Source organism: Oryx dammah, unplaced genomic scaffold (genome assembly GCF_014754425.2).
Source record: "Oryx dammah isolate SB20612 unplaced genomic scaffold, SCBI_Odam_1.1 HiC_scaffold_23, whole genome shotgun sequence".
In the NCBI taxonomy this organism is placed as follows: domain Eukaryota; kingdom Metazoa; phylum Chordata; class Mammalia; order Artiodactyla; family Bovidae; genus Oryx; species Oryx dammah.
Genome location: NW_024070207.1, coordinates 72,541,495 through 72,563,991, shown reverse-complemented (window position 1 = coordinate 72,563,991; position 22,497 = coordinate 72,541,495). Strand labels below are relative to the sequence as shown.

Sequence of the window (22,497 nt, the reverse complement as noted above, 5' to 3'; positions counted from 1 at the left end):
GGATCTGATATTTGATTATATCTCTAACAAAAATTTTCTTAGTTCAGCAAATGCTTATTATATATCCATTACATGCCAGGCACCCCAAAGAAGCTCACACTATTATAACTGAAAGACATCTAAATAAACAGTTGATGAGTAATATGCACAAATACTGTGAAAGCAAACAAGAACTGAATCAAGATGGAGGACTGAGTATACACTATAGCCACCCCTTTTATTACAAATCCCTAGAAATGATATGTATATATAGTATATACTATGATATACTAGAAATGACATTTAATATCATATAAATATATATTATGATACAGATCATATATATCATTTCTAGGAATTTATATTTTTCTAGAAATAATATTAATATATGCATATTTTCATATTAATAATAGTCCTGAAAAAACAAAGTATTTTTAGTTCATTGGAAATTATGAAGAACCTCTGAAAAATAGCAAATGGACTGGGGCAAAAACCTACATGCTAAAATGCACAAAAATGCAAAATACAGAAACATTCTGGATGTGAACAGTAGGAGTATCAGGCAGTAGGCTTCACTCCCAAAAGACTTTCCCCTCCTCCTCAGAAAGGAACAGTGAGTATGATCACTTAGACTAGAAAAAAGTAAAGTTCCAGATGGCTGACAACACAGGTCAATGCAGAATCTCTGCTCCTAATTCTCAATCAGTTATTGGACTCAGGTTACAGTAAATAGTGTGACACGCTATTCACAGAAAACTATCAAGGACTCTCAAATCAAATATAAGCAAGAATCACCAAATTTTTGAGGGAAACCAGTAATATGAAAGGACAACGCACTACGCAAGAAACAGAATACCTGAGGAAATAGGACAGCTAATAGATGAAAACATAAACAGATATACCATTATTATCCACAGAATTAAATAGCAGTCACAATCAATAAAATGCTTTTAGTTACCATTCTTTGAAATCAATAAAGCCAAAAATGCAAACATTAGATGTAACTGAAGTTGGAAGATTAATGATGAGGAAAGGGAAAGAGAATGATAAGATACTAATATCCTCACAGAGTTGAACGTAAAGATATACTCTCTGGGACTTCCCTGGTGGTCCAGTGGTTGGGAATCTGCCTGCCAATGAAGGGTACAAGGTTTGGTCTCTGGTCTGAGAAGATCCCACATGCCATGGGGCAACTGGGCCATGCACCATAACGACTGAGCCCGCTTGCCCAGAGCCTGTGCTCCATGTAAGAGAAGCCACCACAATGAGAAGCAAAGAAGAGTAGCACCCCTACTCACCACAACTAGATAAAGCCCGCATATAGCATTGAAGACCTAGCACAGTCCAAAAATATAATTAATTAATTTAAAAAATATATACTCTCCAAAACTGGAGTAAGAAATAAATACTTAAATATAAAAAAATAAATTTAAATTTAAATAATAATTATTAACATAAATCAAAAAGAGTATAATGTAACTAACAAAAACTGAAAGGCAGAGTCAGGGAGGCAATATGTAATATGAGATAAATCTTCACATATCTGTGAAACAAAGTATATGTAGTATTTCTGTATAAGAAACAGACAATATGTAAAGCTGATGAGTCAAGAATTAATTACTGTAGGCTGAACTGAACTGAACTGAACCCCCCTCCCCATCCAAAACTTTATATGTTGAAGCCCTAGGTCCCAGTACCTCAGAATGTGACTGTATTTGAAGATAGGGCCTTTAACAAAATGAATTTAAAATGATACCATTAAGTTGTGCCCTAATCCAATCTGACTGGTATCCTTATAAGAATCTGGATACACAGAGGGATACCAGGGATGTGCACACACAGAGGGCACAGCCAAAAAGCAGCCATCTGCAATCCAAAAAGAGGCCTCAGAAGAAAACAAACTTTCCAACACCCTGATCTTAAACTTGATTTTAGATCATGATTTTTGACAGAATTGTGAGAAAATAAATTCCCATTGATTAGACCACCCGCTCCATAGTATTTTCTTATGGCAGCCTACCAAACTAATACAGTGATACAAGCATATGATTAAGATATATGGAAGTAAACATGACAAAAACAAAAATGGTTATGAGTAACACCCTTAAAAACAGGAAAAGATGCACGCACAAGGCATTTCATTGCAGCACCCAAATGTCCATCAAAGAGGGCGGGTTGAATATAAAGTACATGCACCAACTGAATAATACCATGTAGCTAAAAAAATAAAGAATATGTCTATATACTGCTATGGAGTGATCTCTAGGATATAATGTTAAGTTGGGTAAAAATAAAAATAAAAATGAAGGACCTACCCTACAGCACATAGAAATCTGCTCAATGTTATGTGGCAGCCTGGATGGGAGGGGAGTTTGGGGGAAAATGGATACATGTATATGTATGGCTGGAAAAGTTAAATAAATAAAAAAATACACCTAAAGCCAGACATCCTGGAGTGTTAAGTCCAAGTGTGCCTTAGGAAGCATCACTATGAATAAAGCTAGTGGAATTCCAGCTGAGCTATTTCAAATCCTAAAAGATGATGTTGTGAAAGTGCTGCACTATATGTGCCAGCAAATTTGGAAAACTCAGCAGTGGTCACAGGACTAGAAAAGGTCAGTTTTCATTCTAATCCCAAATCAGGGTAATGTAACAGTGTTCAGACTACCGTGCAATTGCACCTATTTCACATGCTAGCAAGGAAATGCTCAAAATACTTAAAGTTAGGATTCAACAGTACGTGAACTGAGAACTTCCAAATGGTAGAAGCTGATTTAGAAAAGGCAGAGGAACCAGAGATCAAATTGCCAACACCCACTGGATCACAGAAAAAAGGAAGAGAATTTCAGAAAAACTTCTGCTTCATTGACTATGATAAAGCCTTTGACTGTGTGGATCACAACAAACTGTGGAAAATTCTTCAAGAAATGGGAATACCAGACTCCCTTACCTACCTCCTGAGAAACCTGTATGCAGGTCAAGAAGTAACAGTTAGAACTGGACATGGAACAATGGACTGGTACAAAATTGGGAAAGGAGTACATCAAGGCTATATACTGTCACCCTGCTTATTTAACTTATATTCAGAGTACATCATGTGAAACGCTGAGCTGGATGAAGCTCAAGTCAGAATCAAGATTTCTGGGAGAAATATCAGTAACTTCAGATATGCAGATGACACCACCGCTATGGCAAAAAGTGAAGAGGAACTCTTGAAGAGGCTCTTGATGAAGGTGAAAGAGGAGAGTGAAAAAGCTAGCTTAAAACTCAACATTAAAAACCTAAGATCATGGCATCCAGTCCCAATCACTTCATGGCAAATAGATGGGAAAACAATGGAAACAGAGACAGACTTTATTTTCTTGGGCTCCAAAACCACTGCAGATGGTGATTGCAGCCATGAAATTAGACGTGTGCTCCTTGGAAGAAAAGCTATGACCAACCTAGACAGCATATTAAAAAGCAGAGACATTACTTTGCTGACAAAGGTCCATATAGTCAAAGCTATGGTTTTTCCAGTAGTCATATAGAGATGTGAGAGTTGGACCATAAAGAAGGCTGAGCACCAAAAAACTGATGCTTTCAAACTGTGCTGTTGGAGAAGACTCTTTAGAGTCCCTTGGACTGCAAGGAGATCCAACCAGTCAATCCTAAAGGAAATCAGTCCTGAATAATCACTGGAAGGACTGATGCTGAAGCTGGAGCTCCAATACTTCGGCCATCTAGTGAGAAGAGCCAAATCATTGGAGAAGACCCTGATGCAGGAGGAGAAGGGGATGAGAGGATGAGATGGCTGGATGGCATCACTGACTTAATGGACATGAGTTTGAGTAAATTCCGGGAGATGGTTAAGGACAGGGAAGCCTGGCATGCTGCAGTCCATGGGGTCTCAAAGAGTCAGTCACGACTGAGCGACTGAACAACAACAAATCATAAGCATGCACACTCAGTCATGTCCAACTCTTTGCGATCCTAAAGACTACAACCCACCAAGTTCTGTCCATGGGATTCTCCAGGCAAGAATACAGTAATCAAAGTTAACTGTAGTGATCTCAGAATAAAGTAAACTATTATTTTCCAAAAAATGGTGGAGTAAAGTATACATATGGAATGTTACCAACTATCTAAGAGCCTTGGGGCAGGTTCCTAGATAAACAGATATTCTTAGATAAATAGATAAGAATATTCTTATAAGTATTCTTAGATAAACAGGTAAGATATTCTTAGATAAATAGGTATGAATACCTATTTGCTCTATTTTAAAACCAAAAGAAAGAAAGTGAAAGTGAAGTTGCTCAGTTGTCCAACTCTTTGCAACCCCATGGGCTGTAGCCTACAACACTCCTCTGTCCGTGGGATTTTCCAGGCAAGAGTACTGGGGTGGGTTGCCATTTCCTTCTCCAGAGGATCTTCCCAAGCCAGGGATCAAACCTGGGTCTCCGGCATTGTGGGCAGATGCTATACCATCTGAGCCACCAGGGAAGACTTTAAAACCAAAAGGAAAGACAAATATTCTATGCTATCACTTACACGAGGAATCTAAAAGATAAAACAAACAAATACATATAGAGAAGAAACTAGTGGTTACCAGTGGTGAGAGGGAAGAAGGGACAAAAAAGGGGTTGGGGATAAAGAGATACAAACTACTGCATATAAAATAAATAAGCAACACAGATATATTGTACAGCAAAGGGCCATATGGCCATTATTTTAAATGGAGTATAATCTATAAAAATACTGAATCACTATGTTGTACACATGAAACTAATACTATAAATAATGCTTCAATAAAATACATGTGTACATGCAGGCATACATACATGTGTTTATCAAAAATGTTTGTATACATATTTATATACATACACACATGCATACTTACACATGTCTATCAAAGGATTTGTTAGATACCATCACCAACTCTATGGACATGGACATGAATCTGAGCAAACTCTGGGATACTGTGAAGGACAGGGAAGCCTAGTGTGCTGCAGTCCATGAGTCACAAGGAGATGACTTAGCAACTTAACTACAATCAAAAGGATAAAAAATAAATAAACAAAATAGTTATCTACAGGGGAAGGGAGGGAACAGCGTGTAAAAGACAGAGATAGAAGCTAGACTTATCTGAAGATAGTTCCTTTAGTAGATTTAACTTGACTTCAGAACCATGTCAATATTTTACATAATTATAAAACAACATTAAATCAAAATGGGTAAGAGGGAAGCAATCACAAAAATCAAAAGCAAATAAAAGCAAATAAATCTAACTGTATCAAGTTGACAGCATAATCATAAAGGAATTTTTGACATAACTTTAAAATAATATTTTAATGATACTGAAACAATATTTTGACTGTACATTCCTAGTGGGATATACCTTTAAGAACAAAACTGCAAAAAAATTCCTAACAATTTTTAGAAAACATTCTTTGTAATAATATTGATATTGGTATATTCTGAAACTGTTATAAAAATAATTTTTAGGATAAAAGAGGTTATTCATTATATTAATGTTTAGCCCCAAGATTTTTAGAACCAGAGACACAAATATGAAATCAAGAAACTAAGTTTAAAAAAAAAGAAGCTAAGTAAAACACTATAATCCTAAATAGCAATTGGAAATATCAGTATGAACTCATTATGTACTTTCTTTTTAAAAAAATGTACTTCATAACTCTGTCAACTTAAAAGGTCTAGAAACAATGCCAATGCAATAGCAATGAGTACTTGTAACATCCAACTCTTATTTCTAAATAACACTCTCCACTAAAAGGAAACAGGGCTCCTCAGAGGAATGGCTGATTCCAGTTCTAGAGCAGGAACTATACAAGACAAACCTGGATAACTTGTCATATCAGAAACCAAATAAAACTATTAAAACTGCTGCATTCATGCCAAAAGACTCAGGACCACTTAAAGAGGCTCCTACTAGCCAAAAGTAGGACACTGTGCTTCAGTAATAATAATAACTACAAAGGATTGAAAGTCACTAAGTATGTTAAAACCCATGAATTCAAAATATTTTAAAAAAACACTTAAGTCATCATTAAAGGATGTTAGAGAACCAACTCATTATTCTGAAAACTGTTAAATAAAGGGGAAGAGTCACAACTTTCTCAGACAAAGTATACTTCAGAGTGACCAAATCATTTATGAAAGCTTCTCTCTATTCCAGTTAATAAACAAAGAAGGAATACAGAGTTAGAATATGCAAATCTCCACAGAAATAATGGACCTAGGGGTAACAATCATCAAAGGGCACTACACAACAGAAGAGAAACAACAGACATTACTGCCTCCTGATGGAAGTACACCATACCGCTGATGAATTATTCTTGACAAAAATGAACCTGAATCAGATCAAGCTTCTAAATCTAACTACTAGTTTTCTGGAAAAACAATACACTTATGATGTAGTTATCAGAATGCAGAATTTAGGAAACTACAGAATATATTAACAAAGTACAAGGTGCAAACTTAATGCTGATTCTAAAAACCAACTGGAAAGAAGCAGGGTGGAGGAGGATAAGTGTGAGAAGTTGCAGGGAGGGGGATATTTTATGATTTTAGAAAAATCCTTATTAAATTTTATTGGATATAATAATAGGTAGGGTTTTTTGGAAAAAAAAATCTTGTCTTTAAAGAGACATGTATTGAAATATTTATGGGCAAAATAATATTTTTTTGGATTTGTTTCAAAATAATCCATGGGATTGCTTAGGAGAGATATAGAATAAACAAGAGTGGTGGTGAGTTGATGATTACTCTAGCTGAGTGATGAGTAAATAGGGGAATCATACTATATCTTCTACTTTGTGTGTACATTTGAGCTTTTCAATAAAATACTGTTTTAAAATACTGGGAAAAATATTTTTCATTAAAAACATAATTGCTTATAGGGAGCAAGACAGGATAGAAAGGGATGGAGTAGAAAACTATTACTTTTGACTACTTTCATTACTTTTCATAAATCCTGAATTATAAGTTCAACATTTAGCCCACTGAATCACTGTACTAACAACTACAGTACTACTGAGACCTCTAATGGTAATAGATATAATTATTATGAAAGTAACATTGATAGTATGAAAAGACAAAAACATACGACACTGGAAGATGAGACTCCCAGGTCAGCAGGTGTCCAATGTACTACTGGGGAAGAGCAGAGAAATAGCTCCAGAAAGAATGAAGAGGCTGGGCCAAAGCAGAAACAATGCTCAGTCGTGGATGTGTCTGGTACTGAAAGTAGAGTCCAATGCTATGAAGAACAATATTGCATAGGAACCTGGAATGTTAGATACATGAATCAAGGTAAATTGGACATGGTCAAGCAGGAGATAGCAACAGTGAACACTCATTTTAGGAATCAGTGAACTAAAATGGATGGGAATGGAAGAATTTAATTCAGATGACTGTTATACCTACCACTGTGGGCAAGAATCCCTTAGAAGGAATGGAGTAGCCTTCATAGTCAACAAAAGAGTCCGAAATGCAGTGCTTAGGGAGCAATCTCAAAAACGACAGAATGATCTCTGTTTGTTTCCAAGGCAAATCATTCAATATCACAAAAATCCAAGTCTATGACCAAATCACTAAATGCCAAAGAAGCTGAAGTTGAACGGTTCTATGAAGACTTACAACACCTTCTAGAACACCCAAAAAAGATGTCCTTTTCATCATAGGGGACTGGAAGGCAAAGTAGGAAGTCAAGAGATAACTGGAGTAACAGGCAAGTATGCCCTTGGAGTACAAAATGAAGCAGAGCAAAGGACAACAGAGCTTTGCCAAGAAAATGCACTGGTTATAGCAAACACCATCTTCCAACAACACAAGAGACAACTCTATACATGGACATCACCAGATGTCAATACCGAAATCAGACTGATTATATTCTCTTCAGCCAAAGATGGAGAAGCTCTATACAGTCAGCAAAAACAAGACCGAGAACTGACTATGACTCAGATCATGAACTCCTTATTGCAAAATTCAGAGTTAAATTGAAGAAAGTAGGGAAAACCACTAGGCCATTCAGATACGATCTAAATCAAATCCCTTACGATTATACAGTGGAAGTGAGAAATAGATTCAAGGGATTAGATCTGACAGACAGAGTGCCTGAAGAACTGTAGACAGAGGTCTGTAACACTGTACAAGAGATGGTGACCAAAACCATCCCCAAGAAAAAGAAATGCAAGAAGACAAAGTGGTTGTCTGAGGGGGCCTTACAAATAGCTGAGAAGAGAAGGGAAAGGCAAAGGAGAAAGGGAAAGATACACCCAACTGAATGCAGAGTTCCAGAGAACAGCAAGGAGAGAAAAGAAAGCCTTCTTGAGTGAACAAGCCAAAGAAAAAGAGGAAAACTAGAAAACTCTTCAGAAAAATTAGATACCAAGGGAACATTTCATGCAAAGATAAACACAATAAAAGAGAGAAACGGCAAGGACCTAGCAGAAGTAGAAGAGATTAAGAAGAGGTGGAAAGAATTAACAGAAGAACTACACAAAAAAGCACAATGGTGTGTGTGGTCACTGACCTAGAGCCAGACATCTTGGAATGTGAAATCAAGTGGGCCTTAGAAAGCATTACTATGAACAAAGCTAGTGGACGTGATGGAATTCCAGCTGAGCTATTTCAAACCTAAAAGATGACACTGCACTCAATATGTCAGAAAATTTGGAAAACTCAGCAGAGGCCACAGGACTGACAAAGGTCAGTTTTCATCCAATTCCAAAGAAAGGTAATACCAAAGAATGTTCAAACTACCATACAATTGTCCTCATTTCACATGGTAGCAAGGTAATGCTCAAAATCCTTCAAGCTAGGCTTCAGCAGTACGTGAACCAAAAAATTCCAGATGTTCAAGCTGGATTTAGAAAAGGCAGAGGAACCAGAGATTAAATTGCCAACATCTGCTTGATCATACAGAAAAAAAGGGAATTCCAGAAAAACACCTACTTCTGCTTCACTGACTACACTAGAGCTTTTGACTGTGTGGATCACAACAAGCTGTGGAATATTCTTAAAGAGATGGGAATACCAAATCACCTTACCTGTCTCGTGAGAAACCTGTATGCAGGTCAAGAAGCAACAGTTAGAACTGGACATGGAACAAAGGACTGGTTGAAAATTAGGAAAGGAGTACATCAAGGCTGTATATTGTCACCCAGCTTATTTAACTTATATGCAGAGTACAATATGTGAAATGCCAAGCTGGATGAATCACAAACTGGAATCAAGACTGCTAGGAGAAATATCAACAATCTCAGATATACAGATGACACCACTATAATGGCAGAAAGCAAAGAGGAACTGAAGAGGCCCTTGGTGAAGGTGAAAGAGGAGAATAAAAAGCCTGGCTTAAAGCTCAGCATTCAAAAGCTATGGTCATTGCATCCAGTCCCATCACTTCATGGCAAACAAATGGGGGAAAAGTAGAAACGGTGGCAGATTTTTTTTTTCTTGGGTTAAAAAAATCACTGTGGAAGGTGACTGCACCCATGAAATTAAGATGGTTACTCCTCTGGAAAAAAGCTATGACAAACCTAGACAGCATATTTAAAAGTAGAGACATCTCTCTGCCAACAAAGGTCCATCTGTATAGTCAAAGCTATGGTTTTTCCATGTACATGGTAGTCATGTACAGATGTGAGAGTTGGACCATAAAGAAGGCTGAGCACTGAAGAACTGGTGCTTTTCAAGTGTGGTGCTGGAGAAGACTCTTAAGAATCCCTTGGACAACAAGGAAATCAAACCAGTCAATCCTAAAGGAAATCAACCCTGAATATTCATTGGAAGGACTGATGCTGAAGCTGAAGCTCCAATATTTTGGCCACCTGATGCAAAGAACCAACTCACTGGAAAAGACCCTGATGTTGGGAAAGACAGAGGGCAGGAGGAGAACGGGGCAAGAGAGGATGAAATGCTTGGATGGCATTACTAACAATGAACACAAGTTTGAGCAAACTCCAGGAGATAGTAAGGCACAGGGAAGCTCGGTCTGCTGCAGTCCATGGTGTCACAACGAGTCAAACAACTTAAAGACTGAATAACAACAACATTGACAGAACTAAAGGATATAACACCTCTTCCATGTTTACACTAAATTCAACCATCTTCACAGGAGTGATGACTATCTCACTGCATGTGCCCTTTCCTGATTTAATTACGACTTACCAAAATTTGTCTTTGAATAGCTTCTTCTGTAGCATCTGGGTGTTCACACATGTAAATCAACTTACAAGCAACATGCCGCACTGCAAAACAGTAATTCAGTAATTAGATACCCATAAACACAAAACATTCTCCTTTTATATACACCTATAAAGAGAAAAGAGAAGTGAAGTAAAATCATATTTGTTGTTAAAAATAAGACTTTTAAAGCCCTTTTTAAAAGATCAATTACCAAAAGTAGATGACCTGAAAATTACCAAATAAATAATTTGCTTAAGTCAAACAGATATTTTCAAATTTTAATTTCTGCAGGTCTTAAATCCCAAAGACTCATATGATGCTGTTGTATGCACCATGCCAGCAGGAAAATTCTAAGTAGAATTGAAATCTAAAGCTATTCAACATCTGACAAAATTTCTGAATATTAGACTATTTTAAGATTATTCTCCTAAAATGGGAAACTTCCTAAATACATTATTTTCTTCAGATGAGGTAAAGTTCTTGAGGCATAACTTAGAAACTACAGATATCTTTGTTGTACAGTTAATTTACCCTGAAAATAGGAAAGCCTGAATAACTGTAACCTTTTTATTTGTGTGGTTTCTTTCATCATAAAACATACCCAGATTTACAAAGATAACTCCACATATAACTGAACTAATTGCCTTGATATTTTTAAAACCCTGCAGCCATTGTATCTATGCTAGTATCATTTTAATTAAAATTTCAATAAAAAAGGGATTTGCCCAGCTTAAATTACAGGGTAATTGAAGTAATCAAATTTTTATTAACCATCACAAAATGTAAAATTTGTTCATTCCCTCAACAAATTTAATTTGTTTCTGGAAAAAAACTTACAGTAAAATAATTTATAAACATATATTTACATTGTCTTGCATTTCCAGTTTTGAAAATGTTTCTTTTTTTCAAAGTTTACTAATTTTTCAGTATTCTCAACTACCCTGATCTCTCAATTATTTCCCCTCTCCCAAGATATTTTCAGTGCTTCTCTCTATTCCTTCCCCTCTACCTTCAAATATATCCATTTCCCTTCTTTGAAAAAATTCAACTAACCCCACTGTGCTTCAAGCTTCCTTCCCATTTCACCTCTTCCTCTCATTGCCAAACTTTTTTAAAAATTAATTTATTTGGCTGCAACAGGTCTTAATTGCAGCAGTCAGGGTCTTCTGTTTAAGGCATGTGGTCTCTCTAGTTGTGGTGCAGGCTTGTGGGATCTTAGTTCCCCGATCAGGGATCAAACCCGTGTCCCCTGCATTGCAAGGTGGTTCTTAACAAGGACCACCAGAAAAGTCTCAAAATTTCATGAACTGAATGACCTACTATCTCAATTTTATTACTACTCCCTCCTTTCCCTAACGTCCTACAATCTGTTAGGCTTCATTATCATTTTACTAAAGCTGCACTCACAAAGATCAGCTTCCCTAGCTTTACAGCAACATTTCCCAATGATGATAACCTTTTTGAAAAATACCACTTCCTTCATCTCACTCTATCCTAGTTCAGCATGAAGCAGTGCCCCTCTGTGGGAAATGTCTTAGTCTAAGAACTTTGCTCCAGGCCTACCTTCTTGATCCAGGTGTGTATAATTATCACCATTAAGCCTTCTGACCAAAGGCAGCTGAGGCTAAGACAGAATGCTATTTCAGTATAAAGATGTTTTCTTTGATGTTGTTGTTCTATCCTCATCTTCTCATCAGCCTGTTCTTGGGCCTCTATACTATAAATATCCTGGTTAGGTGCTTGCTAACGGACTTTACACAAAACAAAAGATTTTTTTCTCACATCTCTAACTTTACACAAAACATAGATTTACATCTGCTGGCACTTGTGAATTCTTTATTTGTCCTGTTTATTTAGCTTTAATTGATTCCTTTCTAAATCTTCAAGAATAATGTGCCTGGTATTTTCATTCTGTAGTCTTACCTTGTCCCTTTTACCTACTGCCTGCCATAACATTGTTTGACAACCCTATAAAGGAGTATGTACTCAATAAGTGGGTAGTGCTTGTTTAACTTATATGCAGAGTCCATCATGTGAAATGCTGGGCAGGATGAAGCACAAGCTGGAATCAAGATTGCTGAGAGAAATATCAATAACCTCAGATACGCAGATGACACCACCCTTATGGCAGAAAGCGAAGAGGAACTAAAAAGCCTCTTGATGAAAGTGAAAGAGGAGAGTGAAAAAGCTGGCTTAAAACTCAACATTCAAAAAACTAAGATCATGGCATCCGGTCCCATCACTCCATGGTAAATAGATGGGGAAACAATGGAAACAGGGACAGACTTTATTTTCTTGGGCTCCAAAATCACTGCAGATGGTGACTGCAGCCATGAAAGTAAAAGACACTTGTTCCTTGGAAGAAAATCTATGACAAATCTAGACAGCATATAAAAAGGCAGGGACATTATTTTGCCGACAAATGTCCATCTAGTCAAAGCTATGGTTTTTCCAGTAGCCATGTATGGATGTGAGAGTTGGACTATAAAGAAAGCTGAGCACCGAAGAATAAATGCTTCTGAACTGTGGTGTTGGAGAAGACTCTTGAGAGTCCCTTCGACTGCAAGGAGATCAAAGCAGTCAGTCCTAAAGGAAATCAGTCCTGAATATTCACTGGAAGGACTGATGTTAAGCTGGAGCTTCAGTACTTTAGCCACCTGATGTGAAGAACTGACTCACTGGAAAAGACCGTGATGCTGGGAAAGATTGAAGGCAGGAGAAGACGATGACAGGGGATGAGATAGTTGGATGGCATCACTGACTCAAGGGACATGAGTATGAGCGAGTTCTGGGAGTTGGAGATGGGACAGGGAAGCCTGGTGTGCTACAGTCCATGGAGTTGCAGAGTCAGAAACAAGAGTGACTGAACTGAAGTGGATAGTGAGTCTCCTCTAGAACATTTTGACTATTCCTTTTATGTCTCCTATCCTTGCTCTTTTACTTCTTTTACTTAACTAGAAGAATTAAGGTTAAAATCTCACTACTCTATTCTCTCAACACCACTGGTTCTTAAAATTTGCTGTGCATGAAAATTCCTAAGAAATTTTTACAAATTATAGACATGCCCAGAATTCCTCCTAAACCCCAAAATCAAAACCTCCAATGATGGGGCCTCAGCATCTGTATTTGAAAAAGGCTCTATAAGGGACTCTCATTTATATGAATATTTAAGAACCACTGTTCTTTCTTTTCTCCCTCCAAGAATTCAACAACTTGTGTGGCTTCAACAATCACCTCCATGTGAGTAACTATCAAATCTATAGGCAGCCCAACCTTTCACACAAGCTCCAGTTTCACATCTCTAACTGTACTGTCACCTCAAATAAAACAGGTCAAAAACTAAAGTTTACAAGTCATTCCTCTACTTCTCGCTTTCCCATTTCTGTCCATTGTTCCATAATCCTTCCCAATAATAAAAAATTACAGTGCATAAATCTTTAATGATTTTTTTGATCACATAACGTAATCCAGGCACATTGAATTTGTTTTTGAGACAAAATATCTTCCAACCAATCAACGTATTTTGGAAATAAAATTTTTTTAAACCAGATGCTTCCTGCACTACATCCTGTATTCCACTGTATCTTAAAAATACTGTACACATAACAAGCACCCAAATATCTAAGAACTGCAGAGTCAGTACATTAGCAAAGGTCCTAGGGATGCAGCTCCCACTTCATCTACCAAATCCCCACTATTGGGCAAGAAGTGAAAAACAGCCAAAGCAGTGTCTCTTGATATGAAGAATGGGAGGAGTTTAGAATTAACCCATTTTAACATCACACAATTCATCTGTGCAGTAGGTTTCTCCCACAGATGTATTTCCAACTCTTCCTCACAACTCCAGGATCTAAGCCTTCTAGGAGCAATGGTATCAACATTTATCTGAGAGTTAAAGAGACAGAACTGTTCTCTAAACATCTTAATAGAAGAGTGAGCTAATAAGTAAGTATATTATTGGCTATACTAACCACTAAGTACCCAATACGTACACTGAGGTTGTATACAATTTGGTTTATATTCATACAGATAAATATTTAGTATTAAATTCTATTTGTTGCATACTGACAAAATTCATTTGTCTACAAGGCAAAGCACTACAGAGATTCACCTTTTGACAGGTTGCCTTAACGAGGCAATATACTTTCCATAAATGCATTAACTGTCACTATTCTTGTTGGAGATCAGTAACTGTCAGCACACTAGATCCTGCCCATTTAGCTAAAGTGCTCATACTCTGCCAGACAGTGGATCACATTTAATACACCCAAGCAGATGAATATGGTTTGGGGTTTTTTTTAGTTGTTGTTATTCTTGTTTGCTCTCACAAAAACTTTTATAATTTTCCTCAGTAACTCAGTCCAATGTTTATCAATGCACCTCATGAAGAAACTATTCTTTACAGATTTTTTATTCAATCTAAATTCCTCACACAGCAACATTTTTCATTATTTTCTTAATGGAGAAGAGAACCTACTATTTGATGGTTCTTCAGAATCTGGAAGATTCTGATCATCTCTTCTCCAGAGAAATAAACCATGTCCTTTGATATTTCTTCAAGTTCTCATTTTCCCCACCTCATTTTTAATCACCTTTTTTGTTCACCACCAGACTATTTCTTCAGTGAAGCTTTTAAATTTCTATGAAAAAGAGCTAACCTCTGAAAAATCATAAAACCACAGCAGGGTTTGCTCGAGAAACTACGGTCTAAGGATTGTTTTGTTTAATTTTCTTTCAACAAATATGCATTTAAGAACTAATCAAAATATTTAAATTACAGGAACACAATCTGATGTACAATAAGAATATTCCTCATAGTATGAGTTACAAAACGTATACGTACCTTTAGCTTTCTCTTCTTCATTTATCACCAAATCCATTTTATTGGTAATTGCCCAGTTCCACAGGTTTACCGCCATTTCTTCAATCTGTGCAACAGAAACATTTTCTTAGTTAAAATACTGTCTGCCTCCAATGATATTTTCTTTCTTGCATGTTTCACATTTATGTGACTATTGTGAGTTATTTACATGTCTGTCAGGAGCCGCGTTAGGCATTACTAACAAAATGGAGGCACGGCCCTAACCCCCTCTCCTCATCCCACAGGCACAGTCCCGGGATGAAGGAGTTAGGTCTTGTGATTCTGACTTGTTCTTTCCTTTCTTCAGTTGAGTTGGCTGGAAAGAATGTTAAGGTGCTTATTGTTCTTGAGAGAAGCATGAGAAAGCACAAAGCCTTCTGCAGTTGTGCCCAGAAAATAAACTATAAAGTAACCGTTGACATTTGTTCAAGGAAGGATCTTTACAAAGAATGTTCCAGGATGAGTACATAGGCCACAGCTTGAGGCCATGGGAAGGATTGTTATCTGAGACCTGTTTGTGAGGGAAATATTTATGGCAAAAGAAGTTTGCTGAGTTTAGGGTTTAGGAGTAATTAAGAATAATTAGAAGCTAAAAGTTTAAGGAATGTTGTAGTGTTAGCATATTTTACTATAGCTTATAGAGATTAGGAATTTTAGAGATATTAATAGCTAAAAGCCTTTTTAGGAGATAGTGATCTTAAGATGCTAGGGGCAAACAGGATTTAGAAAGATAAATAAACTGAGGAATGTAGCATGAGTTACAATGTAATCACAAGTTAAGTATAGGACACATAAGAGGAAGTAGATAATAGATAGTAAAGCTGAAGCAGGAACTCTGTTTGTAGGGCAACAATGATTTCTGGAGACAATAAATCTGGGTGGGAGGGGAACTAAAAATGTCAAACCTCTAACCTAAGGCTTTTGTCAAAGTATAAAAGAAACCCTGGAGCTTGAAATAAACATGTAGCCCCGGACCTTGAGTCAGAGGTTACATCATTGTCCACCAACACCACTCACCCCTTCAGGCCGATTCCCTAGCTGCTAAAGCTGGACTCCAGCATATGTCCTTTATAACCTAGTCTCATTTTACCTTTTCTCCCAAAAACTTAGCATCAGAGTAATTATATCACTGTCACAACTTGTTCATTCCTATCTGTGTACCTTTATTCATACAAACCAGTCAGTCCTAAAGGAAATCAGCCCTGAATATTCACTGGAAGGACTGTTGGTGACACTGAAGCTCCAATAATTTGACCACCTGATGTGAAGAGCCAGCTCACTGGAAAAGACCCTGATGCTGGGAAAGATTGAGGGCAGGAGAAGGGGGCAACAAAGGAGGAGATGGTTGGATGGCATCACCGACTTATTGGACATGAGTCTGAGCAACCTTCAGGAGGTAGTGAAGGACAGGGGAGCCCAGCATGCTGCAGTCCATGGGGCCGCAAAGAGTAGGACACAACTTAGTGACTAAACAACAAGAAATACATACTGTTGGCTTCACCAGATATACCTCCTCCCCTTATCTTTATGTAATTCAAATTCAAATTCAACCTCACCAAGAACATACATGAAAATTTCAACAACCACTACATTCTTCATTATCTTTCTCTTCTCTGAATTCCAGTATTAACTAAGTTTCACATAATTGAACAATTAAATTATGCTGCTGCTGCTAAGTCACTTCAGTCTTGTCTGACTCTGTGCGACCCCATAGACAGCAGCCCACCAGGCTCCCCAGTCCCTGGGATTCTCCAGGCAAGAATACTGGAGTGGGTTGCCATTTCCTTCTCCAATGAATGAAAGTGAAAAGTGAAAGTGAAGTTGCTCAGTCGTGTCCGACCCTCAGTGACCTTTGTATCATTTATCCTTTGTTTTTGTTGTTACTCTTATTTCCCAACTAGGCTTCTTGATATCAAAGATCGTATTTTACTCAATTTATGTAGCACTCACGTTACCTACCAAAGTGCTAAGTAAAGAATACATATTCAAATAATAAGATTCATTTTACTATGTCCTGTTCTAAGAACAAGGGGAGCAAAGATTTTGGTAGCTTCTTTTGGGGTTTATCTTTCTATCAGGTGGAACCTAGTCAACCAGATGAAAAAATGAATCAATCTCATAGCGTCACAAGAATAAAATTTGCAATAAGTTGGTTTCTGGCAAGAGATCTCTAGAGGCAATAGTTGATCCTGGGTGGTACTACTGCCTGAGACCAATATACCACAGCTCTGGCCTAAATCTCCCAGTGTGCTATAGTGACTATAATAAAAGTTATACCTACCATTCTTATCATAAACATATTGATAGCAAATGACTAAGAGGAATAATAACTGGAAAAAAATTTAAACTCAGTTTGTGTACAATAATGGTACACAATTGTATTTTAGTTTATTAGTTTATTTTCTCCAGTGCCACTTTTCCCCACTACGGTTTCAAATTTCCCTGATGAGCTCCACTTTAAACAGATTATTTATTTGGTATGGCCATCATTTCACTAACTATCATGCTCACCCCCATCTCTCTCACATAGTATCCCCATCCCACAACTGACCTAATGATGACTTTCACATGAAGTATTATTTGATATGTTTCATCAAAAGCACATGGAGTTAATATTTGACTCAAAATTTCCCAGAACAAATGGTATATAGGGGGAAATATAAACATCCAGAATAAAGCAACTTAAAGAAGTTGCCTAGTTTGGTGTTTTGGAAAGCAATTTAACAATATGTAAAAAGACTCAAAAAATGTTCTTATCTTTTGACACAGTAATTGTTTTACTGAAATAATCTAAAATATGGAAAGGATAATCTCTGTACTTAATAGTGTTCCTCATATCATTATTTACAATAGTGAAAAATTAAGAACAATATAAACACTCAGTAATAAAGAAATATATAGACAAATTACAATAAATCTACTAGATGGAATGTTATTCAGTCATTTAAGACAGTGATCATGGACTTCCCTGGTGGCCCAGTGGTTAAGACTCCACCTGCGAACACAGGGGACACAGGTTCAATTCTTGGTCCAGGAAGATTCTACATTTCTCAGGACAACTAAGCCTGCATGCCACAACTACTAAAGTCCATACGCCCTAGAGTCACAAAACAATAAATACTGTTATAATTCCATATGAGATACCAAGAGTAGTCAGACTTATGGAGATAGAAAGCAGAATGGTGGTTGACAGAGTCTGGGGAAAAGGAAAATGGAGTTGTTGTTTAACACGTGTGGAATTTCAGTTTTTCAAGATGAAAAGAGTTCAGGAATTGGTTGTACAATGATGTGAATGTACTTGATACTACTAAATTTTACATTTTAAAATAGTTAAGATGGTAAATTTTATGTTATGTATACTTTACCACAATTAAAAATAAAACAAGCACAATGAAATACTACTTTACATTCACTAGAATGACTATAACAAAATAGATAACAATAAATTTTGCTTATGATGTGAAAAAATTGAGTCACTCATACACTGCTGGTGGGAATGTAAAATGGTAGTCACTTTGGAAAACAATCCAGCAGTTCCTCAAAAATAAAAGAGTTACTATATGACCAGCAAATTCACTCTTAGGTACATAACTGGAAAGAAATGACAGAAACCAACAAAATTTCTGTAAAGCAATTATCCTTCAATTAAAAAATAAATAAATTTTTAAAAGATATGTAAAGCCTGTAAACGAATGTTCATAGCAGCATTATTTTTAAGACGTTCATTCTCCTCAGATTTATATATAGATTTAATATAATCTTTATTAAAATATCAACAGGGCTATTCTTCACTTGGATTAATACTTTTTAGAGAATATTACATAACAATATTGTGATGGTTTTTGCCATACATCAACATGAACTGGCCATAGGTATATATGTGCCCCTCCCTCTTGAACCCTCCCACCTCCCTCCCCATCCCACCCCTCTAAGTTATCACAGAGCACCAGCTTTGGGTTCTCTGTGTAATACATCCAACTCCCACTGGCTATCTATTTCACATATACTAGCGTATATGTTTCAAGGCTATTCTCTCAAATCATCCCACCCTGTCCTTCCCTGTGTCCAGAAGTCTATTCCATAGACACAGACAGCAAAGTGTGTCTCCTTTGCTGCCCTGCAAATAGGATCATCAATACTATCTTTCTAGATTCCATATATATGCATTAATATATGATATTTGTCTTTCTCTTTCTGACTTACTTCACTCTGGGAAGATTGAAAGCAAAAGAAGAGGGTGGCAGAGGATGAGACGGTTGGATAGCATCACCAATTCAATGGACATGAGCTTGGGCAAACTCTGGGAGATAGTGAGGAACAGGGAGTAGTAGTGTGCTACAGTCCATGGAGTTGCCAAGAGTTAGAAATGACCTAGTGACTGAACAACAACAATATTCCTTTGTGTATATGTACCACAATTTCCTTATTCATTCATCTGTCAGTAGACATCTAGGTTGCTTCCATGTCCTAGATATTGTTAATAGTGCCACAGCAACATTATTTATAGCAGCCAAAAGGTATAAACAGCCCAAATGTTCATCAACAGATGAATGGATATACAAAATGTGACACACCCAAAGAATGAAGTATTATTCATCCATAAAAGGTAATGAGTTACAGATACATGCTACAACATGGAAGAACTTTGAAAACATTATGCTAAGGGAAGATCCCCTGGAGAAAGTAGAGGCTACCCACTCCAGTATTCTGGCCTGCGGGTCGCAAAGAGTTGGACACAACTGAGCGACTTGCACTTTCACTTTCAAGTGACAGAGGTCAGTCTCAAAAGACTACATATTGTGTAATTCCATTTATATAATATGTCCAGAATAGGCAAATCCATAGGGACAGAAAGTAGATTAGAAGCTGTCTAGAGCTGGAGAAGAGAGAAGGAAATATAGAGTGTGTTTCTTTCTGGGGTGATGAAAATGTTCTGAAGTTCACTTTGGTGATAAGTATACAACTCTGTGAAATACTAAAAATCATTGACTTGTACACTTGGGTAACTTATATGGCATATGAATCATATATAAAGCTACATATGTGTGTGGGGGGGTGTTAGTCACTCAGTCGTGTCTGACTCTGTGACTCCATGGACTGTAGCCCACCAAGCTCCTCTGCCCATGGGATTCTCCAGGCAAGAACACTGGAGTGGGTTGCTGTGCCCTTCATATGAAAGATATTTACAATCAACTTTCTTCTCACCTTTCCATTTGTACAGTCACCTAAATGGAAGGATCTGCCCAAGGTAAACATTTTCAAAATGTTTCAGAACCTCAAGGCAATTTCAAAATTAAGTGACAGACTTCCAAGTAAACACTAGAAAAAAAAATACCCTCCCCTCAAAATAAGCACTACCTCCAAAGGCTTATAGTCAACTGAGTTCCCCACTACTAGGTAGTTTCTTATTTTACTACAAAAGGAAGGAAAAGAGAATTACTATTAAGTGACTAACTACTATGTATAAGATGGGTTTAGAAAAAGCAGAGGAACCAGAGATCAAATTGCCAACATCTGTTGGATCATACAGAAAGCAAGGGAATTCCAGAAAAACATCTTCTGCTTCATTGCCTATGCTAAAGCCTTTGACTGTGTTAATCACAACTGTGGAAAATTATTAAAGAGATAGGAATACCAGATCATCTTACCTGTCACATGAGAAACTTGTATGCAGGCAAGAAGTAACAATTACAAATGGACATGGAACAACTGATTGGTTCAAAACTGAGAAGGGAATATAAGGCTGTATATTGTCACCCTGTTAACTTACATGCAGAGTACATCATGCAAAATGCAGGGCTGAATTAATCATAAGCTGGAATTAAGATTGCCAGGAGAAGTATCAACAATCTCAGATAAGCAGATGACACCACCTTAATGGCAGAAAGAGAAGAACTAAAGAGCCTCTTGATGAGGGTGAAAGAGCAAAGTGAAAAAGCTGGCTTAATTAAAAAAAAACTAAGATCATGGCATCTGATCCCATCACTTCATGGCACGTAGAAGGGGCTCCAAAATCACTGTGGATGGTGAGCACAGCCATGAAATTAGAAGATGGTTGCTCCTTGGAATAAAAGCTATATAACAAATCTGGACAGTGTATTAAAAGCAGAGACATCACTTTGCCAACAAAGGTCTGTATAGTCAAAGCTATGGTTTTTCCAGTGATCATATACAGATGTGATAGATGGACCATAAAGAAGGCTGAGCGCTGAAGAACTGATGCTTTCAAACTGTGGTGCTGGAGAAGACTCTTGAGAGTCCCTTGGCCAGCAAGGAGATCAAACCAGTCAATCCTAAAGGAAACCAACCCTGAATGGAATGATGCTGAAGCTGATGCTTTAGTACTTTGGCCACCTGATTCAAAGAGCCGACTCATTAGAAAAGGCCCTGAAAGACTAAAAGCTAAAGGAGAAGGGGGCAGGAGAGAATGAGACGGTTAGATAGCATCACTGACTCAGAGGACATGAATCTGAGCAAACTCCAGGAGATAGCGAAGGACAGGGGAGCTTGGCGTGGTACAGTTCATGAGTCATAAAGTCAGACACAAGTCAGCAACTGAACAACAACAACCCAGGACCTTAAAAATGTTATTTTGTTCACTATTCATAACAACATTTATTATTCTCCTTTTAACATATGAGAAGAGTGAAGCCTAGAGAGGTTAAACAGTACATATTAAATTTGAGATATATTTTTCCATTGGTTTCTAAAACACTATTTTCCCTAAATGTGCCATTAGGCTTGATTTCTATGTATTTAGATTTCATGTTAATCATGAAGTTTTTTTTTAATTTATACATTAATTAAAACAGTGACTCATAAAAACTTATCATCAATTTATTTTTATACCAACCTGACAATCCTGTATTTCAGCCATAGACTCTCTGCTGATATTTCCTATATCCACGAAGAGTCTATCAATTGCCTCAGGTGTGTTAGGTGAAATGTCTGTTGCAATTAGGTTTTCAACAGTTTCTGAAATAACAATAAATGATAAAAGTGACATGAACTATCAACATTGGCTGAAACTAGCAAATCATTCTGAAATCTGTTCCTACAGCATGAAGAAACTTCAATGATCCTTAGAGTAAAACTAAACTGGAGATAAAGTTTATTTTAGCTAAAGGAAGAGTACAATTTTCAAATAAATTTTCTGTTTCCTGGGAGTCACTTATTTATAACTTAATCACCATTACTCATTCTCAAAGTAAAATGCATTGACTTCACAAACAGTATTGTTATTAATAGGTCATTTTAAAACTATAAGATGGAACTTAACAATGTCTTCAAAACTACAAAATGTAGAAATTCTGAAGGGAGAATTAAGATATATGCCCTGTAAAACTGAGATACTTATTAATACATTCAAGCATTAGGCAGACATACTCTGAAGTCTTGACCCTACTTTCTGAGAAAAAAATGACATGCTCAGTTAGCAACAACATTAACCAGTTACTGAATCTGTA

The 22,497-nt window shown here is 37.0% G+C and overlaps 1 protein-coding gene across 1 annotated transcript in view; it reads right to left on the bottom strand.

Annotated features, from left to right (window-relative positions):
* Positions 1–22,497, bottom strand: part of TEX11 (testis expressed 11) — a 239,607-nt gene that overhangs the window by 195,905 nt on the left and 21,205 nt on the right. Inside the window, exons 3-5 of the mRNA XM_040265735.1 lie at positions 21,885–22,006; positions 15,014–15,098; positions 10,153–10,232 (exon numbers count right to left, since the gene is read on the bottom strand). Of these exons, the coding sequence (XP_040121669.1) occupies positions 10,153–10,232; positions 15,014–15,098; positions 21,885–22,006 (287 nt within the window). The remainder of the gene's footprint in view (positions 1–10,152; positions 10,233–15,013; positions 15,099–21,884; positions 22,007–22,497) is intronic.